Source organism: Podarcis vaucheri (assembly GCF_965113315.1).
Source record: "Podarcis vaucheri genome assembly, chromosome: W".
NCBI lineage: Eukaryota > Metazoa > Chordata > Lepidosauria > Squamata > Lacertidae > Podarcis > Podarcis vaucheri.
The window spans coordinates 1,995,887-2,017,895 of record NC_138757.1 but is presented as its reverse complement, the minus strand read 5'-3'; the positions used below and the strand labels follow the sequence as shown (position 1 = coordinate 2,017,895).

General features: G+C 42.2%; 1 protein-coding gene across 1 annotated transcript; it reads left to right on the top strand.

The window, feature by feature from the left end:
• Positions 1-2,277: 2,277 nt before the first annotated feature.
• LOC309523244 (tigger transposable element-derived protein 1-like) lies at positions 2,278-21,013 on the top strand (the record flags this gene model as incomplete). The annotated part of the gene is made up of 4 exons (XM_082207033.1): positions 2,278-2,615; positions 2,789-4,257; positions 18,644-18,866; positions 20,961-21,013. The coding sequence occupies exons 2-4, from the start codon at positions 2,815-2,817 to the stop codon at positions 21,011-21,013; spliced, it is 1,719 nt and encodes a 572-aa protein (XP_082063159.1). The 5' UTR covers positions 2,278-2,615; positions 2,789-2,814.
• Positions 21,014-22,009: the final 996 nt, after the last annotated feature.

Genomic DNA, 22,009 nt, shown 5'->3' with positions numbered 1-22,009 from the left:
GCATCTGCCATTCTTCCAAGGTGGGCAAATCTTGTGTCTTCCAATATTTTGCGATGAGTATTCTTGCTGCTGTTGTCGCATACATAAAAAACGTTCTATCTTTCTTTGACACCAATTGTCCGACCATGCCCAGGAGAAAGGCCTCTGGTTTCTTAAGGAAGGTATATTTAAATACAGTGGTACCTCGCAAGACGAATGCCTCGCAAGACAAAAAACTCGCTAGACGAAAGGTTTTTCCGTTTTCGATTTGCCTCGCAAGACGAATTCCCCTATGGGCTTGCCTCGCAAGACGAAAACGTCTCGCGACTTTGTTTCCTTTGTCTAAAAACCGTTAAAACCAAGGGTGCTTAGCTTGAACAGCTGCAGTTGCGACTTGACTTCGAGGAGCAACTGTTAGCACGTGGTTTGGTAGCCTTTTCTCAGACTTTGCTCACTTTTGAAGCTTTTCCAAAACTTTTCCAGAACTTCTCTTTCATCCATTTGGTAAGTTAAACTTTTAAAACTTTTTTGGGGGGGTTTGGATTTTGGGTTGGGGTGTTTGGGATTCAAGGACTTGGTGTTGTGGGGGGGTTTGCGATAATCTGTGGGCTTGTGGGCCTTTTTTTGGAATTTTTATGATTTTCTGTGACCATTGGGCAAGGGTGTTTATTTTCAAAAAAAAATTCTGAGTTTGAATTTATGAGTGCTGGCTGGCTGGGGGAACAGTTGGGGAGGTTTCTGCAGGAATCTGTGGGCTTGTGGGCCTTTTTTGGAATTTTTATGATTTTCTGTGTCCATTGGGCAAGGTTGTTTATTTTCATTTTTTTTCTGAGTTTGAATTTCTGAGTGCTGGCTGGCTGGGGGAAGAGTTGGGGAGGTTTCTGCAGGAATCTGGGACCATTTGGGGGTTTTTTTGGAATTTTTATGATTTTCTGTGACCACTGGGCAAGATTGTTTATTTTCAATTTATTTTTCTGAGTTTGAATTTCTGAGTGCTGGCTGGCTGGGGGAACAGTTGGGGAGGTTTCTGCAGGAATCTGGGACCATTTGGGGTTTTTTTTGGAATTTTTATGATTTTCTGTGACCATTGGGCAAGGTTGTTTATTTTCAATTTTTTTTTTCTGAGTTTGAATTTCTGAGTGCTGGCTGGCTGGGGGAACAGTTGGGGAGGTTTCTGCAGGAATCTGGGACCATTTGGGGTTTTTTTTGGAATTTTTATGATTTTCTGTGACCATTGGGCAAGATTGTTTATTTTCAAAAAAAAATTCTGAGTTTGAATTTATGAGTGCTGGCTGGCTGGGGGAACAGTTGGGGAGGTTTCTGCAGGAATCTGTGGGCTTGTGGGCCTTTTTTGGAATTTTTATGATTTTCTGTGTCCATTGGGCAAGGTTGTTTATTTTCATTTTTTTTTCTGAGTTTGAATTTCTGAGTGCTGGCTGGCTGGGGGAACAGTTGGGGAGGTTTCTGCAGGAATCTGGGACCATTTGGGGTTTTTTTGGAATTTTTATGATTTTCTGTGACCACTGGGCAAGATTGTTTATTTTCAATTTATTTTTCTGAGTTTGAATTTCTGAGTGCTGGCTGGCTGGGGGAACAGTTGGGGAGGTTTCTGCAGGAATCTGGGACCACTTGGGGTTTTTTTTGGAATTTTTATGATTTTCTGTGACCACTGGGCAAGATTGTTTATTTTCAATTTTTTTTTCTGAGTTTGAATTTATGAGTGCTGGCTGGCTGGGGGAACAGTTGGGGAGGTTTCTGCAGGAATCTGTGGGCTTGTGGGCCTTTTTTGGAATTTTTATGATTTTCTGTGACCACTGGGCAAGGTTGTTTATTTTCAATTTTTTTTTCTGAGTTTGAATTTCTGAGTGCTGGCTGGCTGGGGGAACAGTTGGGGAGGTTTCTGCAGGAATCTGGGACCATTTGGGGTTTTTTTTGGAATTTTTATGATTTTCTGTGACCATTGGGCAAGGTTGTTTATTTTCAATTTTTTTTCCTGAGTTTGAATTTCTGAGTGCTGGCTGGCTGGGGGAACAGTTGGGGAGGTTTCTGCAGGAATCTGGGACCATTTGGGGTTTTTTTTGGAATTTTTATGATTTTCTGTGACCATTGGGCAAGATTGTTTATTTTCAAAAAAAAATTCTGAGTTTGAATTTATGAGTGCTGGCTGGCTGGGGGAACAGTTGGGGAGGTTTCTGCAGGAATCTGTGGGCTTGTGGGCCTTTTTTGGAATTTTTATGATTTTCTGTGTCCATTGGGCAAGGTTGTTTATTTTCATTTTTTTTCTGAGTTTGAATTTTTGAGTGCTGGCTGGCTGGGGGAACAGTTGGGGAGGTTTCTGCAGGAATCTGGGACCATTGGGCCATGTTGTTATTTTTTGAAAATTTTTTTTGTCTGGGTGGGGGAACAGTTGGGGAGGGGTTTGCAGCAGTTGGGGAGGGGCTGGGGGAGCAGTTGGGGAGGGGTTTGCAATTTCTGTGTTGTGGGTGGGTGGGTGTCTGTGGGAGCAGTTGAGGTTTTTGAAGACATTGGTGATTTTTGAAGCTTTTCCAAAACTTATTTTGCAGCCATTTGAGGTTTCTGAGGACTTCGGTGGTTGATTGTTGAAGCTTTTCCAGAACTTCTCTTTCATCCATTTGGTAAGTTAAACTTTTAAAACTTTTTTGGGGGGTTTTGGATTTTGGATTTTGGGTTGGGGTGCTTGGGATTCAAGGCCTTGGTTCTGGGTTTTAATTTCTGTGTGGTGGGTGGCTGGGTGCTTTTGAATTTTTTGGATTTGAAGCACATCACTGATTTCCCCCCCCCCCCCGAGTTTACGAAGGTAAGAGCTGTGCTGCCATGGGACCCAAGAAGACTGCTCCTGCGGTGGCCGGCGAGAAGAAGAAGGAGAAGGTGATGCTGGAAATGAAGAAGGAGATCATCCGGAAGCACGACGGCGGAATGCGTGTGACGGACATCGTCAGGGAGTACGGGAGGAATCCATCAACCATCGGGACCATCCTGAAGATGAGGGAGAAGATCCTGGCGACTGATGCAGCCAAGGGAGTCACCAGGATCGTGAAGAACTGCCCAGCTGTTCTGGAGGAGGTCGAGAAGTTGCTGCTCATCTGGATAGAAGAGAAGCAGCGTGCAGGGGACACAGTGTCTGAGGCCGTCATTTGTGAGAAGGCCAAGGCCTTGCACGCTGACCTCATCCGGGAACAGCCAGGAACCTCAGCCGAGCCAGAAGACTTCAAGGCTAGCAGAGGTTGGTTTGAACGGTTCAAGACAAGATCTGGCATCCACAGCGTGGTCAGGCATGGAGAGGCTGCCAGTTCTGATGTTCCTGCGGCTGAAGACTTTGCAGCGGAGTTCCTGGAGGTTGTGAAGACGGAGGGCTACGTTCCACAGCAGGTCTTCAACTGCGACGAGACCGGGCTGTTTTGGAAGAGGATGCCCAAAAGGACTTTCATCACTCAGGAGGAGTCCAAGTTGCCTGGCCACAAGCCCATGAAGGACCGTCTGACCCTGCTCTTCTGTGCCAACGCAAGCGGCGACCTGAAGATCAAGCCCCTGCTGGTGTACCACTCGGAGAACCCACGGGCCTTCAAGAGACACAAGATTGACAAGGAGCGGCTGAGTGTCATGTGGCGATCCAACAGCAAGGCTTGGGTCACACGTGTGCTGTTTGTGGACTGGGTCAATCTTGCTTTTGGCCCTGCTGTCAAGCAGTACCTGCTGGACAACGACCTGCCGCTGAAGGCTTTGCTTCTGATGGACAATGCTCCTGCCCATCCTAAAGGCCTTGAGGTGGACTTGTTGGAGGAGTTCAGCTTCATCAACATCATGTTCCTGCCTCCTAACACCACGCCACTGCTCCAGCCGATGGATCAGCAGGTCATCGCCAATTTCAAAAAACTCTACACCAAGGAGCTTTTCAGGCGATGCTTCGAGGTGACTGACTGCACCACCATCACCCTGCGGGAATTCTGGAAGGACCACTTCGACATCGTCACCTGCTTGAAAATGGTCAACACGGCCTGGAAAGGGATCAGCCAGAGAAATTTGAATTGCGCTTGGCGCAGCCTGTGGCCGGACTGTGTGGCACCAAGTGACTCTGATGCACCAGAGTCAACAGTGGTGCAGGACATTGTTGCCCTGGGGAGGACCATGGGCCTGGAGGTCACGGAGGAGGACGTCTGCGAGCTGGTGGAGGAGCACGATGACGAGCTGACCACCGTGGAGCTGGTCGAACTGCAGACAGAGGCTGCGCAGGAGCAGGCCTCACTGGAAGAGGAGGAAGCAACTGAGGAACGGCTGTCCTCCGAAAAACTGAGGGACATTTGCCTGAAGTGGAAGGAGGTGCAGACTTTTCAGATCTACACCACCCTGAGAAGCACGTGGCACATGGCGCTGGGAACTTTTATGATACGAGGGTCATGTCGCCTTTCAGGGAGCTGCTGAAAAGGCGGATGAAGCAGCAGACTATGGACAGGTTCTTGACCAAGAAGCAAAGAGTGGAAGAGGAGCCTTCTTCGAGTGGTCCCCCAGAGTCTTAGAAAATATACTGTACACTTTGTTGATTTTTAAATGTTTTTCTGTCATGTTTATAAAGTTAATTTATTTTCCCTTCAATTTTTGAACTGCTCTTTACAGTATGTGTGACTTTAAAGAGCAGTTAATAAACTGTTGTTGTACCAAATTTGGCTTTGTTTGGATTTTTTTTGACCATAGGAACGCATTAATTGATTTTCAATGCATTCCTATGGGATTTCGTGATTCGCAAGACGAAAAATTCGCTAGACGACAAAAATTGCGGAACGAATTAATTTCGTCTTGCGGGGCACCACTGTACCTTTTTCAGTTCATTATATATCATCTCCCAGAAAGCCTTAATCTTCAGACATGTCCACCAAAGGTGAAAAAAAGTGCCCTCAGTTTCTTTACATTTCCAACATTTGTTATCAGGCAGGTGATAAATTTTAGCAAGCTTGACTGGGGTCATGTACCACCTATAAATCATTTTCATAATATTCTCTCTTAAAGCATTACATGCTGTAAATTTCATACTGGTGGTCCATAACCTTTCCCAGTCAGCAAACAAAATATTGTGACCTATATCCTGTGCCCATTTGATCATTGCTGATTTAACTGTCTCATCCTGAGTGTTCCATTTCAACAGCAAGTTATACATTCTTGAAAGAATCTTAGTTTTAGGCTCTAACAATTCTGTTTCCAATTTTGATTTTTCCACCTGGAAACCCAACTTTTTATCCAAATTAAAGGCCTCTCTTACTTGAAAGTAATGAAGCCAATCTCGCACTTTGTCCTTTAATTTCTCAAAACTCTGCAGTTTCAGTTTTTCTCCTTCTAATTCTAATATCTCCCAATATTTCGGCCAATCAGCCTCCATATTGAGTCTTCTCAAAGCCTTTGCTTCCATAGGTGACAACCACCTTGGGGTCTTATTTTCCAGTAAATCTTTATACCTTATCCAGACATTAAATAATGCTTTCCTGACAATATGACTTTTAAATGCTCTATGTGCTTTGACCTTGTCGTACCACAGATATGCATGCCATCCAAAAACATTGTTAAAACCTTCTAAATCCAAAATGTCAGTGTTCTCAAGAAGCAGCCAGTCTCTCAACCAGCAAAAAGCTGCTGATTCGTAGTAGATCTTAAAGTCCGGCAGGGCAAACCCCCCTCTTTCTTTCGCATCTGTTAATATTTTAAATTTTATTCTGGGCTTTTTACCCTGCCAGACAAATCTAGAAATATCTTTCTGCCACTTCTTGAAACAATCCATCTTGTCCACAATCTGTAAAGTTTGAAACAAAAATAACATTCTTGGCAATACATTCATTTTTATAACTGCAATTCGCCCCAACAAGGAAAGCTTCAGTTTAGACCATATTTCTAAGTCTTTTTTAACTTCTGACCAACATTTCTCATAGTTGTCCTTAAATAAATTCAAGTTTTTAGCTGTCATATTAATCCCCAAATATTTCACTTTTTTTAACTAGAGTCAAACCACTCTCATTCTGAAACCTTTCTTTTTCCAATTGTGTTAAATTTTTCTCTAATACTTTAGTCTTTGACTTGTTCAATTTAAAACCTGCCACATGACCAAACTCTTGAATCAGTTCTAATACCCTTTTCGTACTAGATTCTGGCTCCTGTAATGTCAAGACTAAGTCATCTGCAAAAGCTTTCAGTTTATATTGTTTAGCTCCGACCTGAATTCCTTTAATCTGGCTGTCCCTTCTAATCATATTCAACAGCACCACCAGGACTGAAATAAATAACAATGGAGAGATAGGGCAACCTTGTCGTGTTCCTTTTTCTATCTTAAATTCTTCAGTCACCACATTATTAACTATCAGTTTAGCTTTTTGTTCTGAATAAATTGCACTTATACCATTTTCAAATCCTTGTCCCACCCCCATTCCCTTAAGATTTTTCTTCATGAAATTCCAGGAGATATTGTCAAAGGCCTTCTCCGCATCAATAAAAATTAAAACAGCTTTTGTGTTAATATTCACTTGTAACATCTCCAAAATATCAATTATATTCCTTGTATTTTCAGACAAATGTCTACCTGGGAGAAAGCCTGCCTGGTCCTTATGAATCTCCTCTACTAATATTTTTTTTTAATCTATTAGCTAAAATGTCAGCAAAGATTTCGTAATCCACATTTAACAAGGAAATGGGACGGTAGTTCTTGAGTTGTGTCTTTTCGGACTCTAATTTAGGTATAAGCGTAATAAAAGCTTCTTTCCACGACTCCGGCGCCCTCTTCCCTTCCATGATTTCATTGCAAACCTCCTTTAGTGGTTGAATTAAGTAGTCTTTCAAAACTTTATAGTATTTGTAGGTTAGCCCGTCTGGCCCTGGAGATTTGCCCAACTGCATATTCTGAATGGCACCTTCAATCTCCTGTTCTGTTATTGCATGATTCAACATTGTCTCTTTTTCTTGAGATATTTTTTGTAATCCGTTAGATCTTAAAAATTCATCTATATCAGTCTCTTTCTGTGGCCCTTGTGTGTAAAGTTGTTTAAAATATCTCTGGAAGCACCTTCTGATCTCCACAGGATTCTGGATATTTTTCCCTTCTATCTCGAGGTTTGTAATAGTATTTAACTTCTGTCTTTTTTTCAACTGCCAGGCTAACAGTTTCCCACATTTATTAGCCGACTCAAATGTCTTTTGTCTCATCTCTTTTATTTTCCATTCTACTTCTTGATTTATCAATTTCATATATTGTACTTGGTGTAGTTTAATTTCTCTCAGAATCTCCTGTGAATTTGGTTTCGACCTTAATTTCTTCTCACCTTCTTTTATTTTTTCCCATTTTGAGTCCTCTTTTTTATAGCATTCTGTTGAATTAAAAACCCTCTCATAACCGCTTTACTTGCGTCCCAGATTACTCTTTTTTCCACCATAGTTCTCAAATTTACTTCAAAATAGTCTCTCAATGTCTTTTGGGCCTTCTTGATAATCTCTTGATCTCGCAATAAGGTGTCATTCATCTTCCATCTGAAGGAGCCAGTCAGTGTTAATCTCATTTCCATCTTTACAGCATTATGGTCGGAGCAAGTTCTTGGGCAGATTTCCACCTTCTTTATCTTAGGTGCCAGTGCTCTAGTTGTCCAAATCTGGTCAATTCTTGTCCATGTCAATTTGGCTTCAGAAAAGAATGTTCCTTCTCTTTCCAGGGGATTTTTCATTCTCCATGTATCAATCAAATCCATATTGTCAGTCAATTCAAAATTTTTTTTTGGTAGTCTGCCCACTTTTGTTACAGTCTGTTTCTGTGCCTTGTCCATATTCGTGGATACCACTCCATTCATATCTCCCATCATAATGATGTTATTATAGTCTATATAATCCAGCATTGTCTCATGCAACTTCTTATAGAACTCCGATTTCCCCTCATTTGGTGCATAAATACCTACAATCAAAAAAAAATCTCCTTGAGTTTGAATTTCAATTGCCAAAATCCTTCCTTGTTCATCTTTAAAAATAAATTTAGGTGATAGGCTTTCTTTTGCATAAATAACCACTCCTCTCTTTTTAACATTGTCCGATGCTATAAACTCCTGGCCCAACCTTTTATTAATCAAAATTTTCCTGTGAAGCCTAATCACATGTGTTTCCTGTAGGCAGATTAAGTCCAGTTGTTCCTTCTTTAATAGATGAAAAACCTTCCTCCTCTTCTCCGGGGAATTCAGACCACAAATATTCCAACTTAATAGTTGCAGGGACATGATGCTGTACTTCTATTTCCCTCCTACTGCTCCCAAAAGTTCTTCCCCCTTCGACGGTGGTATCACTTTTCCTGGCTGGTCAGATCCCAAAGGTGATAGTATTGAGCCTAGTACTCCAGATCTTAAGGCTCTCAATTCTTCCTCTACCTCTTTTTGAAGGTCACCTCCGTGGTCACTCAGGAATTTTTCCTTGTCTTCAACCGATCTTATTTTATTTTTTTTCCCCTTATATGAGAACGATACCCCCTGGGGGAATTCCCATCTAAAAATGACCTTGTTACTTCTCAGTAATGCCACTAAGTCTCCGTAGTTGGTTCTAAGATCAAGCAGATGTTTGGGGATATCCTTATAGATTTCCACTCTTGAATCTTGAATCTCTAATGTTTTCTGAAAGTGCGCACTCAATATCTTATCTCTCTCTTCCTTCGATCTGAGGGAGATCAGTCTCTTGACCTAATTTTCCTCCCTCCCTTACCAAGTCTGAACGCACTTACTATCTTAAAGTCCTTATCCTCTTCCAAAAGCCAAAAATTTTTAAATTCCTGTGAAAGATATTCACTTAAATTCTCCTTTTCAAGTTCTGGGACTGACCTGATCCTCAGATTATTCTCCTTATTTCTCAATTCTATCATAGACAAAAAGTCCTGATGTTCCCCGACTTGTTTACGCATCGGCTTTATCTCCTGTTGCACAGCCTCTACTTTCTCTCTTGCCTCCTCAGCTATTTTCCGATTCGACGCAGTTTCTTCCAAAAGTTTCCCAATAGTTTGTGCATTTGAACTCACTTGCTGAGTTAAATTGTTGATGCTAACTGTATTTTGGTCAATTTTAATTGACTGTTCAGTCACTTGTTTGCTTAGGCCATCCAATTTTTCATAGATTTTATTTAATACAGCAGTGAAGTTCTCTCCTGAGGCCATTCCCTCAAGCCCAGTTTGATCTGGGTCTTCCCCTTGTGTCACAGGAAGACTGGGAACAGATGATCTGCGTAGCTGGGAAGTTAAACTAGACTGCTGTGTTTTGGTTTTAGTTGATCTTGTTGTCCTGCTCATCCCACTTCTGTCAAGGTCAGTCACACGGTTAGCTCTTCCCACGGAAAATCCCCAGCTCCTAAGATGGAAAAATCCCCCAGTGGCTGCACAGTTCCAATATTCCACTAGGGGGAATCTTTAATGTCGTAGTTTGTAAAGTCTCTCTCGATTTTCAAAGTATCCCTTAAAAATTTACACAATATCAAATCACCGGAAAACCTTCCTGAATCTTTTACTTTTGCAGAGTTAGTCCTGGTTAAGTTACAATGTCTCCAAAAAGTGCGAGTTACAGTATAACAGTTCAAAACAGCCTGACTGCTCTAACGACTTGGCAGTCCGATTCCCTGAAGTTCAAATGTTTTTGTAAATCCACAATTGGAGAGGCCAAGATCAAAATTGTCCCCTTTCCCTTTCCCCCCTCAATTTACCAGGGGGGGAGTCTTCTGTTTAAATGTTGGAATTTAGGTTTTTAAAATCACAGTCTCTGAAGCATTAGATTAGAACGTTGTTGCTTTAAACAGAGCCGGGAGACGGACTTCCTGGTTGCGCCTCCCGCTTCGGTGCCGAATTTAAAGTCAATTTTTTCAATTGTTCACAGTTCCATTAAACTTCCCCTACTCACGGGTAGTCATTTCTTAGCTGAATAATCCCAGGAAAAAGGTCAGCGCTCACCGACAACAGCTTCGCGGCTTCACCCCCACAGAAAGAGCGATCGACTCTCAACACCGCGCCAACCCCGTCACGCTCCGGCACCCCTTTACGATTTCGGGGGGCGCTAATGGTGCCCGCTGAGTCCCACGGCCACAGGCTTTCGCTGCCTGCGGTTTTTCAACAAGGGTCTCCGCTTCGCCGTAGCGGACGACCCGTTTCTGCGGAGCCTCCCCTTCACTAAAAGAAGGAGACAGCCATTGTCGTTCGCGCCGCCTCCGGAAGTCCTGAACTATTTAAAATTTTAAACAATGATGCTGTTAAGGTGCTACACTCAATATGCCAGCAAGTTTGGAAAACTCAGCAGTGGCCAGAGGATTGGAGAAGATCAGTCTACATCCCAACCCCAAAGAAGGGCAGCACCAAAGAATGCTCCAACTAGCGCACAATTGCACTCATTTCACACGTTAGCAAGGTTATGCTTAAAATTCTACAAGGCAGGCTTAAGCAGTATGTGGACCGAGAACTCCCAGAAGTGCAAGCTGGATTTCGAAGGGGCAGAGGAACCAGAGACCAAATTGCAAACATGCGCTGGATTATGGAGAAAGCTAGAGAGTTCCAGAAAGACATCTACTTCTGCTTCATTGACTATGCAAAAGCCTTTGACTGTGTCAACCACAGCAAACTATGGCAAGTTCTTAAAGAAATGGGAGTGCCTGATAACTTCATCTGTCTCCTGAGAAATCTCTATGTGGGACAAGAAGATACAGTTAGAACTGGATATGGAACAACTGATTGGTTCAAAATTGGGAAAGGAGTACGGCAAGGCTGCATATTGTCTCCCTGCTTATTTAACTTATATGCAGAATTCATCATGCGAAAGGCTGGGCTGGATGAATCCCTAGCCGGAATTAAGATTACCGGAAGAAATATCAACAACCTCAGATATGCAGATGACACAACCTTGATGGCAGAAAGTGAGGAGGAATTAAAGAACCTTTTAATGAGGGTGAAAGAGGAGAGCGCAAAATATGGTCTGAAGCTCAACATCAAAAAAACGAAGATCATGGCCACTGGTCCCATCACCTCCTGGCAAATAGAAGGGGAAGAAATGGAGGCAGTGAGAGATTTCACTTTCTTAGGCTCCATGATCACTGCAGATGGTGACAGCAGTCATGAAATTAAGAGACGCCTGCTCCTTGGAAGAAAGGCGATGGCAAACCTAGACTGTATCTTAAAAAGCAGAGACATCACCTTGCCAACAAAGGTCCGTATAGTTAAAGCCATGGTTTTCCCAGCAGTGATGTATGGAAGTGAGAGCTGGACCATAAAGAAGGCGAAGATCGCCGAAGAATTGATGCTTTTGAATTATGGTGCTGGAGGAGACTCTTGAGAGTCCCATGGACTGCAAGAAGATCAAACGTATCCATTCTTCAGGAAATCAGCCCTGAGTGCTCACTGGAAGGACAGATCCTGAAGCTGAGGCTCCAATACTTTGGCCACCTCATGAGAAGAGAAGACTCCCTGGAAAAGACCCTGATGTTGGGAAAGATGGAGGGCACAAGGAGAAGGGGACGACAGAGGACAAGATGGTTGGACGGTGTTCTCGAAGCTACAAACATGAGTCTGACCAAACTGCGGGAGGCAGTGGAAGACAGGAGTGCCTGACGTGCTCTGGTCCATGGGGTCACGAAGAGTCGGACACGACTAAACGACTAAGCAACAACAACAACTATAAAGAAATGAAACACATCCTGTCAACACCTCTGAAAGAAGTTATGGACAATATTCTTAAGGAAAGAGAAATTCCGGAAACATGGAAAGAAGCATTTATTACATTTATTCCAAAACAAGACTCTGATTTAACACAAGTAAAAAATTACAGGCCTATTTCATTATTAAATACAGATTACAAAATCTTTGCAAGTATTTTAGCAAGGAGGATTAAAAAAATATTACAAGAAATCATTCATAAGGATCAAGCGGGTTTCCTACCTGGCAGACAGATGAAAGACAATGTAAGGAATATAATTAATATTTTGGAATATCTGACTGCCAGGAATGAGAAACAAGCTATGTTAATATTTGTGGATGCAGAAAAGGCCTTTGACAATATATCTCGGGACTTTATGCTAAAAAAAATTAGAATATATGGAGGTGGGGAAGGAATTTCTCAATGGAATAAAGGCAATATATACTGAACAGAAAGCCAAATTAATTGTAAACAATATGATTACGGAAGAAATAGGGATAACTAAGGGTACACGACAGGGGTGTCCACTTTCGCCACAGTTATTCATTATGGTGCTGGAAGTCTTTCTAAAATCCATAAGGGAAAATGAGGTAATAAAAGGGGTTGCAGTAGGCCGGAATGAACCTTTGGAAAGTGTTAAAAACATGCTTACAGAGGTGGAAAGATTTGGTCAAGTGGCAGGATTTATATTGAATAAGAAAAAGACCAAAATAATTGCTAAGAATATGGATCCAGAGACGATAGGAATAATGCAACAACAAGTAGGTATAGAAGTGGTGAAAAAAGTGAAATATTTGGGTATTTGGATAACCCCTAAGAATATTGATTTGTATCAGAATAATTATATACCAGTGTGGAATGGAATAAAGAAAGATCTGGAGGTGTGGGGACGAATGAAGTTATCGCTGTGGGGGAGGATCTCAATGATAAAGATGAGCGTACTGCCAAAGTTGTTATTTTTGTTTCAGACAATTCCAATAATCAAGGGGACTGGGACCTTTAAAGAATGGCAAAGAGTAATTTCAAGGTATATCTGGCAGGGTAAGAAGCCAAGAATTCAATTTAAGTTATTAACAGATGCAAAAGAAAGAGGAGGCTTTGCCCTGCCAGACCTGAAATTATATTATGATGCTTCATGTCTCTGTTGGTTAAAGGAATGGATAAAATTAGAAAATATAGAGTTGTTAGATATAGAAGGATTTGATAACAGATTTGGGTGGCACGCATATTTATGGTTTGAAAAGAAGAAAATCCATAAAGGTTTTGAGAACCACATTTTCCGAAGATCGTTGGTAGAAATATGGAATAGGTATAAAAGCCTACTTGAACCAAAAACTCCACACTGGTTGTCTCCATTAGAGATTATGAGTGTTAAAAAAACCAATATGAGAAGGAATTGGATTACATATGGAAATTTGATTGTTAAGGAAGGGGGGAAATGGAAAATGAAACCCTATGAAGAAGTAAAAGAGTTTGTATATGATTGGTTGCATTACTTTCAGATAAATGAAATGCTTAAAAAAGATCTTAAGGAATATGGATTTGTAGAGAAAGACTCAAAATTTCAAATAGAAATAATAAAAAATGAATACAAAATTTTATCTAAAATGTACAAGATACTGCTGGAATGGCATACAAAGGAAGAAGAAGTTAAATCAGTTATGATACAATGGGCCAGAGATTTTGGATGTAATATACAATTTAATGATTGGATAAAACTATGGAATGAAAATATTAAATTTACTGCATGTACTACATTAAAGGAAAATGTTATGAAAATGATTTATAGATGGTATATTACACCGGTAAAACTTGCAAAAATGTATAAAACATGTAAGAAGTGTTGGAAATGTAAAGAAAAGGATGGTACATTTTATCACATGTGGTGGGAATGTAAGAAAGTGAAGAGCTTCTGGGAGTTGATATATAATGAATTGAGGATAAGATATAAAGATCTGTTGGAAAACAAAACCCCTAGGTGGTTGTCACCCTTAGAGGCTAAGGCGTTGAAAAAGCTTAATATGGAAGCTGAATGGCCTAAGTATTGGGAAATTTTGGAACAAGATGGAGATAAGTTGAAGTTACAGAGTCATGAGAAATTGAAACCCAAAGTATGAGATTGGCTTCATTATTATCAAATAATGGAGGTCTATAAACAAGACAGGAAAATTGGCTTCCAGGTGGATAAATCAAAATTAGAAATGGAACTGTTAGAACCCAATACTAAGAATTTGCTGCTGAAATGGAATACACAGGATGAAACAGTTAAATCAGCTATGATTAAGTGGGCACAGGACATTGGTCATAACATTATGTTTGCTGACTGGGAATGGTTGTGGAACACCGGAATAAAATTTACGGCATGTAATGCCTTAAAGGAAAATATTATGAAAATGATCTATAGGTGGTACACGACCCCAGTCAAGCTAGCAAAAATATATCATTTGCCAGATAATAAGTGTTGGAAATGTAAAGAAACTGAAGGTACTTTCTACCACCTTTGGTGGACGTGCCCGAAGATTAAGGCTTTCTGGGAAATGATATATAACGAAATGAAAAAGGTACTTAAATGTACTTTCCCTAAGAAACCAGAGGCCTTTCTCTTGGGCATTGTCGGCCAATTGGTGTCAAAGAAAGATAGAAACTTCTTTTTGTACGCCACTACAGCAGCAAGAATACTCATCGCAAAGTATTGGAAGACACAAGATCTACCCACTCTGGAAGAATGGCAGATGAAAGTGATATGACACTAGCTGAGATGACCGGCAGAATCCGTGATCAGGGGAAAGAGACGGCGGAAGAAGACTGGAAGAAATTTAAAATCTATCTTAAGAACTATTACAAAATTGATGAATGCTAAAATGCCGAGGTTTTGAGAAAGAAAAGGAGATGACAGCGATATAAGATTAAGATTAAGTTGAAGGAAAGATTAGGAAGATATATGTTTGACGAAATTATTTAGAAGTTGCTGAAAGAACTTTGGACATTGGGATGCAGGAAGGGGAGGTATGGGGGAGTCAGAGAAGTGAGGGATATGAAAAAAAGGTTATGAAATTATACATGTCTGTATGTCATTTTATATGTTTGTATTGTTTTAAAAATTTCTGTAAAACCAATAATTTTTTTTTTTTAAAGATATATAATGAATTGAAAAAAATGTTGAAATATACATTTGTTAAGAAACCAGAGGCTTTTCTCTTAGGAATTATAGGAAACGAGATAAACAGAAAGGATTATAAACTTTTCCAATATGCAGTAACAGCGGCAAGAATATTACTGGCCCAGAAATGGAAACAGGAACAAGTACCAACATTGGAGGAGTGGAGAATGAAGCTGATGGACTATGCAGAACTTGATAAACTGACTGGGAAGATTAGATGCCTACGAGACCAAAAGTTCATCGAGGACTGGGGAAAGCTAGTTGAGTACTGGGAATGTATAAGTGATAAAGAAATAATGTTAGTGGCATTTAAAGAAGCTGTGTAAAAACTTAAGAAATATTGCAAAAAAGAAAAATAGATGTGGAAAGGTATGTCAAAAGGCAATAGCAAATTCAGGAAATGTGTAATTAAAAACGTTTAATTCGGATGATTGCCAGAGAGGCTGAAGGAAGTCCAAAAAATGAGAAAATCTGTGGAAGTTGTAATGTGGTGTGATATGTATTTTTTCTTGACAGAAAATTAATTAAAAAACATATAAATAAAAAGAGAGAGAGAGAGAGAGCTTGGCCAATCAGGGAGCTGTCTCCATGTCTCTGTTATCACCAGGCAGACTTACTCCTTCACGTGACCTTCTGGCTGGCTGTCAAACCTTAATTGACTCTGTGTGAGTAGCTGCACGTACACAGTTTTGCAACAACCAGGAGGCAGATTCATAATACGATTTAAGGTCTGGGAGGGCAAACCCAACTCTGTCTTTTACATCTGTAAGTATTTTATGTTTTATCCTTGGCCTTCCCCCCCCCCCCCGATAAATTTTGAGCTCTCTTTTGTAGATGTTTTGATTAGTCCTTGACGTGCTAATTGATTTATAATCCGCAATTAGCTCTTTATGGCAGCTTCGGCAGGTCCGGCACACTTCCTCTGCGCGATCTGCTCCTTCTATCAGTCAAGCCTCAGCAGAGTAAAACACAGCAGCAAACTGTCACTTAGATTTGATAAACACACAGAGCACAGTAATGTCCATTTACAGCTCTTTATTACATCATTTTCTCAGAAATTTCCAGGACTCCTCGCAGCCATTATGAACTGCGTCTCTCTCTCTCAACGACCGGAGAGGAACAGACAGGAAAGCTCCTCCCAGCTTCCAAATCTGACGTCAGAATGCTGAGGCATCATGGGAACAACTTAACCTGTTAAGTTCCAACTCCCATACCCCCTCTGCCACACATTCTGACAATACCTGTGGAACATCCACGTAACTCTCAGGTTCACACTGTGCGAAACTTACCCACGCACCTGTGGCTTGGTATCTTTCCGGCGGAACACCCTTCGTTGTGCGACTGGATCGCCTGGGCACAAACCCAGATGCTTCTCCTGGTTCACCATCACTATCATGTGTGTACTCAGCATCTCTGGATTCCCCCTCTGACTTAACACGTCTTTGAATCCTCTCCATCACACTCACTGGAGAACTAGGCTCACTCTTGGCCTCTCTTTTAACACCTTGTGGAGATACCCCACCCTGCTCCAGACCTTGGTCAGTGACCTGATCGTCATCAGCAGACTCAGCCTCTTCTTCCTCCCCCTCAGAACCTTCCTGTTCTGAATCAGAAAGACATTCTGATAGAACATCACGCTTGACAGGAGTCTTTGACCTTCCATCCTCCTCATAGAACTCAGCGTGTTTGCTGATCAGCAGTTTACTCTGATCACCTGATGGGAACGCAAACCTCCATGCACGCGCTGCTGGCTCATACCCACAGAAGATCATTTTCCGGAACTTGGATCCATCTGGCCCTTGCAAAACTTCAGGCACCGGCACAGATGCATGCGAACCAAACCTGCGCAAAAAATGAATCTGGGGTTTCCTGCCATGCAACAAACTAAACGGTGTGTCACCTACCACTGAATTGTAGGTCCGATTCCAGGTGAAGCTCACATATCTGATTGCCTCCAGCCAAAACTTTGGTGGCAACCCAGAATCCTTCAGCAACACCTTTGCAGTCTGGACCAGAGCCTGACATCGGAGCTCTGCCTCTCCCCTCTGATTGGGTGAAGTCACTGTGTGACGTATCTCTTTCTTGCGAAAGAACTTCTGCAAAGCAGAACCTGTAAATTGAGCACCTCTGTCACTTATGACAGCTTGCACTTTGGTGGAAAACCTTTGTTCCACCCCCTCAATCCACCCTTTGATCAGCTGTGCTGCATCATCCTTGGATTTGAGACCATGGGTCCAAGAATTCTGCGTAAAATTATCCTGCATCGTGAGCAGAAACCTTGACCCTCCCAGACTTGGTTCCTTTACAGGACCCCACAGATCTATGTGAACTAGCTCAAAAGGTTTTTCGGTTACCCTATCCACTTTTGGGTAACTGCACCCTTTTACCTTTGCATGTCTGCATGCTTCACAATCCATTGCACATCCACATTCTACAATGTGGCAACCGTTAGCGACCTCGGGTAGCGTCTGTAGTTCTTCTACAGAACCATGAGCTGTTCGTGCATGCCAAGCATGGACACAAGAATCATGATTGGGAATTGTAGCACGCAGTGCTTGTGCTTTCTCAACCTTCCCCTCACCCTCCAGAGACGTTTTAAGAATGAAAAGATCATTCTGCCCCTTTTTAACCTTGGCAAGCATCCTCCCTCCTTTGGAGATTGTGCAGACGTCATCCTCAAAAGAAACCTTAAATCCCTTTTTTAACAAATAAGGCACAGATAAAAGACAGTGGTGCATCCCAGGAACGGTACAACACTCCAACGTTTCCTGTAAAATAGACATAAAGAGATTTGTAACGTTAGTCACATTTCTTTTCTGTCCATTTGCAAACAGTACAGTTTTCCCGGCCGGAATTGCCTTGCAGTTCCACATCTCGACAGCAGGGGTCTCTGGAATCAAGTTGCGATTAGCTGCAGAGTCAATAACGAAACGAAACTCTGAGCCTTTCTCACAGCTGTTTTCAAACAGCGCCATGCTGGCTGTTATTTGGTAAATTTCCTCCTGATGTTTGTCACGTCCACCTGCCTCTGTCCCACGCCTGGCTGCTCTCCCAGGCTGGTTGCCATGGAAACCCGACTGATTCCCATGGGAGTTGACCTTGAAGCCTTCCTGTGCAGCTGCCCTCGCTCTCTGTGGGCAGTCTCGACGTACGTGGTCAGCTGACTTGCAAATGTAGCAACGACAAACTTCAGTGGAAAAATACTGCCTGGGGCTCCTCCCAGCTGGCCTGGCCCTCCTTCCGGAAAAGCACTTCTTGCCAGATCCGCCCCCTCTGAACTGCACTCCAGCAGGCACAGTGGAAAACTTTTCAAACTTGCCTTTGGAACTTTCCGCCCCCCCGACTTGCTCACTAGCACTCCTTGAGGCTAAATCATCAGGAACAGGGGCTCCAGCCATCTCTAGGCTTACAGCTTCCATCTGCCCTTGGCCCCCTGCTGAGTCTTCACACAGACGTTTCAGCACTCTCCAGGCCTCACACGCAGATTCAACGCCTTCCAGGTGATGTTGCAAATTAGCATGCACACCTGCCCGCAACATGCAGATCTCAGCTCTCTCAGCTTTCTCTCTCTGCATCTTCTCCTCCAGAGAAACAGACTTCAGCTTTCCTGCATCTCTGTCCACCAGCCCCGCACTTTCAGCAGCAGCCGGTCCGCTTGTGGATGGCTCTTTCTTGCTTACGTCCCACAAGCCAGTTGCCCAAAACCAGGCTCTCACCCTTCTGACCCAGATTTCCCACGACTGGGTGGTGAGCTCTTCAAGCTGTTCAAACGGAGCTTGAAACACCTCCTGGCCATCTGCCATGCTTCTCCTGTTCTCCCCAGGTGCCCCAAGCTGTACTCACAAAACACCAGCTCTTCCGGCTCCTGCTGCGTGGAGAAACGATTTCCGCTGTTCTCAGCTCTGCTACATTCAGCACAGGCAAACCTTTGCGTCTTTCAGCTAGCTGCTTGCCTCAAATACAGACCTCCGCTTTCGCCAACTCCACTGCCATCCGAACGCAACTTCAAAGCTTTCCGGCAGCCTCCAGTGACAGTTTTACAAGCGGTAAGTTAGGGTCCATAACCTGTAGATGTTTTGATTAGTCCTTGACGTGCTAATTGATTTATAATCCGCAATTAGCTCTTTATGGCAGCTTCGGCAGGTCCGGCACACTTCCTCTGCGCGATCTGCTCCTTCTATCAGTCAAGCCTCAGCAGAGTAAAACACAGCAGCAAACTGTCACTTAGATTTGATAAACACACAGAGCACAGTAATGTCCATTTACAGCTCTTTATTACATCATTTTCTCAGAAATTTCCAGGACTCCTCGCAGCCATTATGAACTGCGTCTCTCTCTCTCAACGACCGGAGAGGAACAGACAGGAAAGCTCCTCCCAGCTTCCAAATCTGACGTCAGACTGCTGAGGCATCATGGGAACAACTTAACCTGTTAAGTTCCAACTCCCATATCTTTCTCCCCCCCCATAATATTTATTATTTTCAGTAAATAAGCATAATACAAAAGAATTAACAGTAAGAAAAACAAACAAAAGATAAAACAAACAAAAAATAGAAAAAGGGAAAAAATAGGAGCATACATTACAGCATAATGCCACTTAATTAATAACAATTAAGTACCATCCATCTTCATAAACATAGTATTTGACTTCCTCGAGTCTCTTCCGTCTGAATTTCTTAGTAATTATCTGTAGCAGTTTCCAATATCAATGTTTCAAAAAACCTAATCACAGTCATAATCATATTATATCACTTTCCTTATCGTGCATTTTCTTATTTATAAATTTAATCCCAATTTAGAGACTTCCGGTCGGCGCCAGCGTTAATGGCGGTCCTCTTTCCGAGCTCCGGAGGAGGACTGCTCTGCGAGTTCGGGTCTGACCCGCTACGGCAAGCGGGGGACCCCTAAAATCACAGGCGCTGAAGCCTGTGAACAAGGAGACTCGGTGGGCACCAGAAGCGCCCCCCCTTACTGCAGAAAGAGCCTTTTTAAAGGCTCCGGAACGGCATCGGGAGAGCGCAGTGCTGAGAGTCGCTACCCAGCCCGCAGGGTGAAGCCGCGTCGCCATTGACGGAGAGCGCCGATTCCTTCCTGTAAATCTGAAACTGAAAAACCTGTGAGTAAGACTGAACGTTAATTTGGGACTTTCTAAAAGAAAATTCGGCTGAAAACGGGGAAGATAAAAATTAAGGAAGTCTGCCTTCCCCCGACTGCATGACAGCTAAAGCAACGGAAATTTAAAGCTGCATCCGTATGAGACATCCTTTGACTATTTAAACCTGACATTGGACTTAGATCTCCCCTCTAGCTAGCAGGGCAGAGGGGAGGAAAAAGGGACATTAAGAACTGCATGATTTATCTAAAAGAAAAAGAAAAAGCCTTCTGCTGCCTTAATACCCTGAAACGAACTGCCAAATAAGACATTAGGGCACTGAACTGCCTTTAAACTTTTGGGAAAGTTACATGGTTGAAGTTTCGTTTGATACAAAGTTTTTTGAACTTGTTGCTACAGTATATTGGAGCAGGCTGAAATAGTATCTACTGGAAAAAGTGCTGTAACATATATTTACAAGCCTCCTGATATACTTGTCTTTAACTTTTTTGTCTCCGTACTCGGACATTTTGGTTTGCTCCCCCTAGAGGGCCAAAGTAACGGCTGTAACAGTTTAGGACAGTGGAATTTTCCATCAGGAGACTGTTTTCGTGGGAAACGACCTTGGGACATGAGTGGCCCAGCAGAAGAGATAACCACAAGAGCCAAAGCTAAGCAACAACAACACCAGCAACAGCAACAAAAGAAAAGAGGCTCGATTACAGGCGTAACTCCTACAGGAACAACAGGACAAGAAAAAGTGACAGCTGCCTCCATGGAGTCAGTGACACAAGCGTTACTCAAGATAAACCAATCCTTGGAGACCCTGACAAAGCAGAGTACAGAAAATACACAGAAATTAACAGAACTAACAGCAAGATTGGACTTGAACACAGAATCTATAAACAGGCTGGTTCAAGAAAATTCTGCAACACGTAAAATTGCAGAGGAAGCTAGAACTATTGCTGGAGAGACTCAAGAGAACTTAGAACCGATTGCTAAAAAGGTTCATGAACATGATGTAACTCTGGCTTTGTGGGAATTACAGAGAAAGGAAAGAAATCTGAAATTGAGACTGATTCCCGAGAGCGAAGGAGATAACCTCGTGGAGTTTTTAACACAAGAGTTTGCTGGTTTCTGGGAAGACTTGGAGGAGGAAGAATTTAAGATCACAACAGCATTCAGACTGGGCAGAAGACAGAACAGAAAGACCCCGAGGGACTGCTTGATTACCCTTAGATCTAAGGAAGAAAGAGATAAAATACTAAAATTACACTACCAAAAGGCCTTGCAAATTGAAAATTCATCCATACAGATTTTTAAAGACATCCCTAAACATATTTTGGAGTTGAGAACCTTCTATAAGGATTTGGTTTATCTGCTGAAGAAGAACGTCATTCCTTTCAGGTGGGAGTTCCCACAAGGACTGTCTTTTGACTACAAGGGAAAGAAGGTGAAAATAAGGACAATACAAGATAAAGAGAGATTCTTGGAAAGAAACCAAGAGGGCCTACAGAAGGGAACTGTGGATCCAATTGCAGAACAAAGGAGAGCACTAGACATTCTGAACCTATCATTTGGACTCAACCCACCACCATCAGAGGAAGAGCAACAACTTGGAGCGGTAGGAGGAGTAACAGAAAAATAACAAGATGGCCCTGCAATTCCTTAGTCGGAATTGTAATGGGCTCAGTATGCCTTTGAAGAGACGACAAGTTTTTCATATTTTGAAAAGAGAACAACTGGATTTGATATGTCTACAAGAAACCCATGTAACCAGAGCACACAGGAAATTACTCATAAATAAAAGATTAGGACAAGAATTCATTTCATCGGACAAAGTTAAGAAAAGAGGAGTCGTGATTTATGTAAAAGAGAAATGGGTTCCAAAAATGATGTTTAAAGATGAACAAGGAAGATATCTGGCAGTTGAGATACAAGTACAAGGAGAAAAATTCTTAATAGTTGGAATTTATGCACCAAATGAAGGCAAGGCAGAATTCTTCAAGAAACTCCATGAAACTCTGATGGACTATTTGGATTATAATATGATAATTATGGGAGATATGAACGGTGTGGTTTCTACAAATATGGACA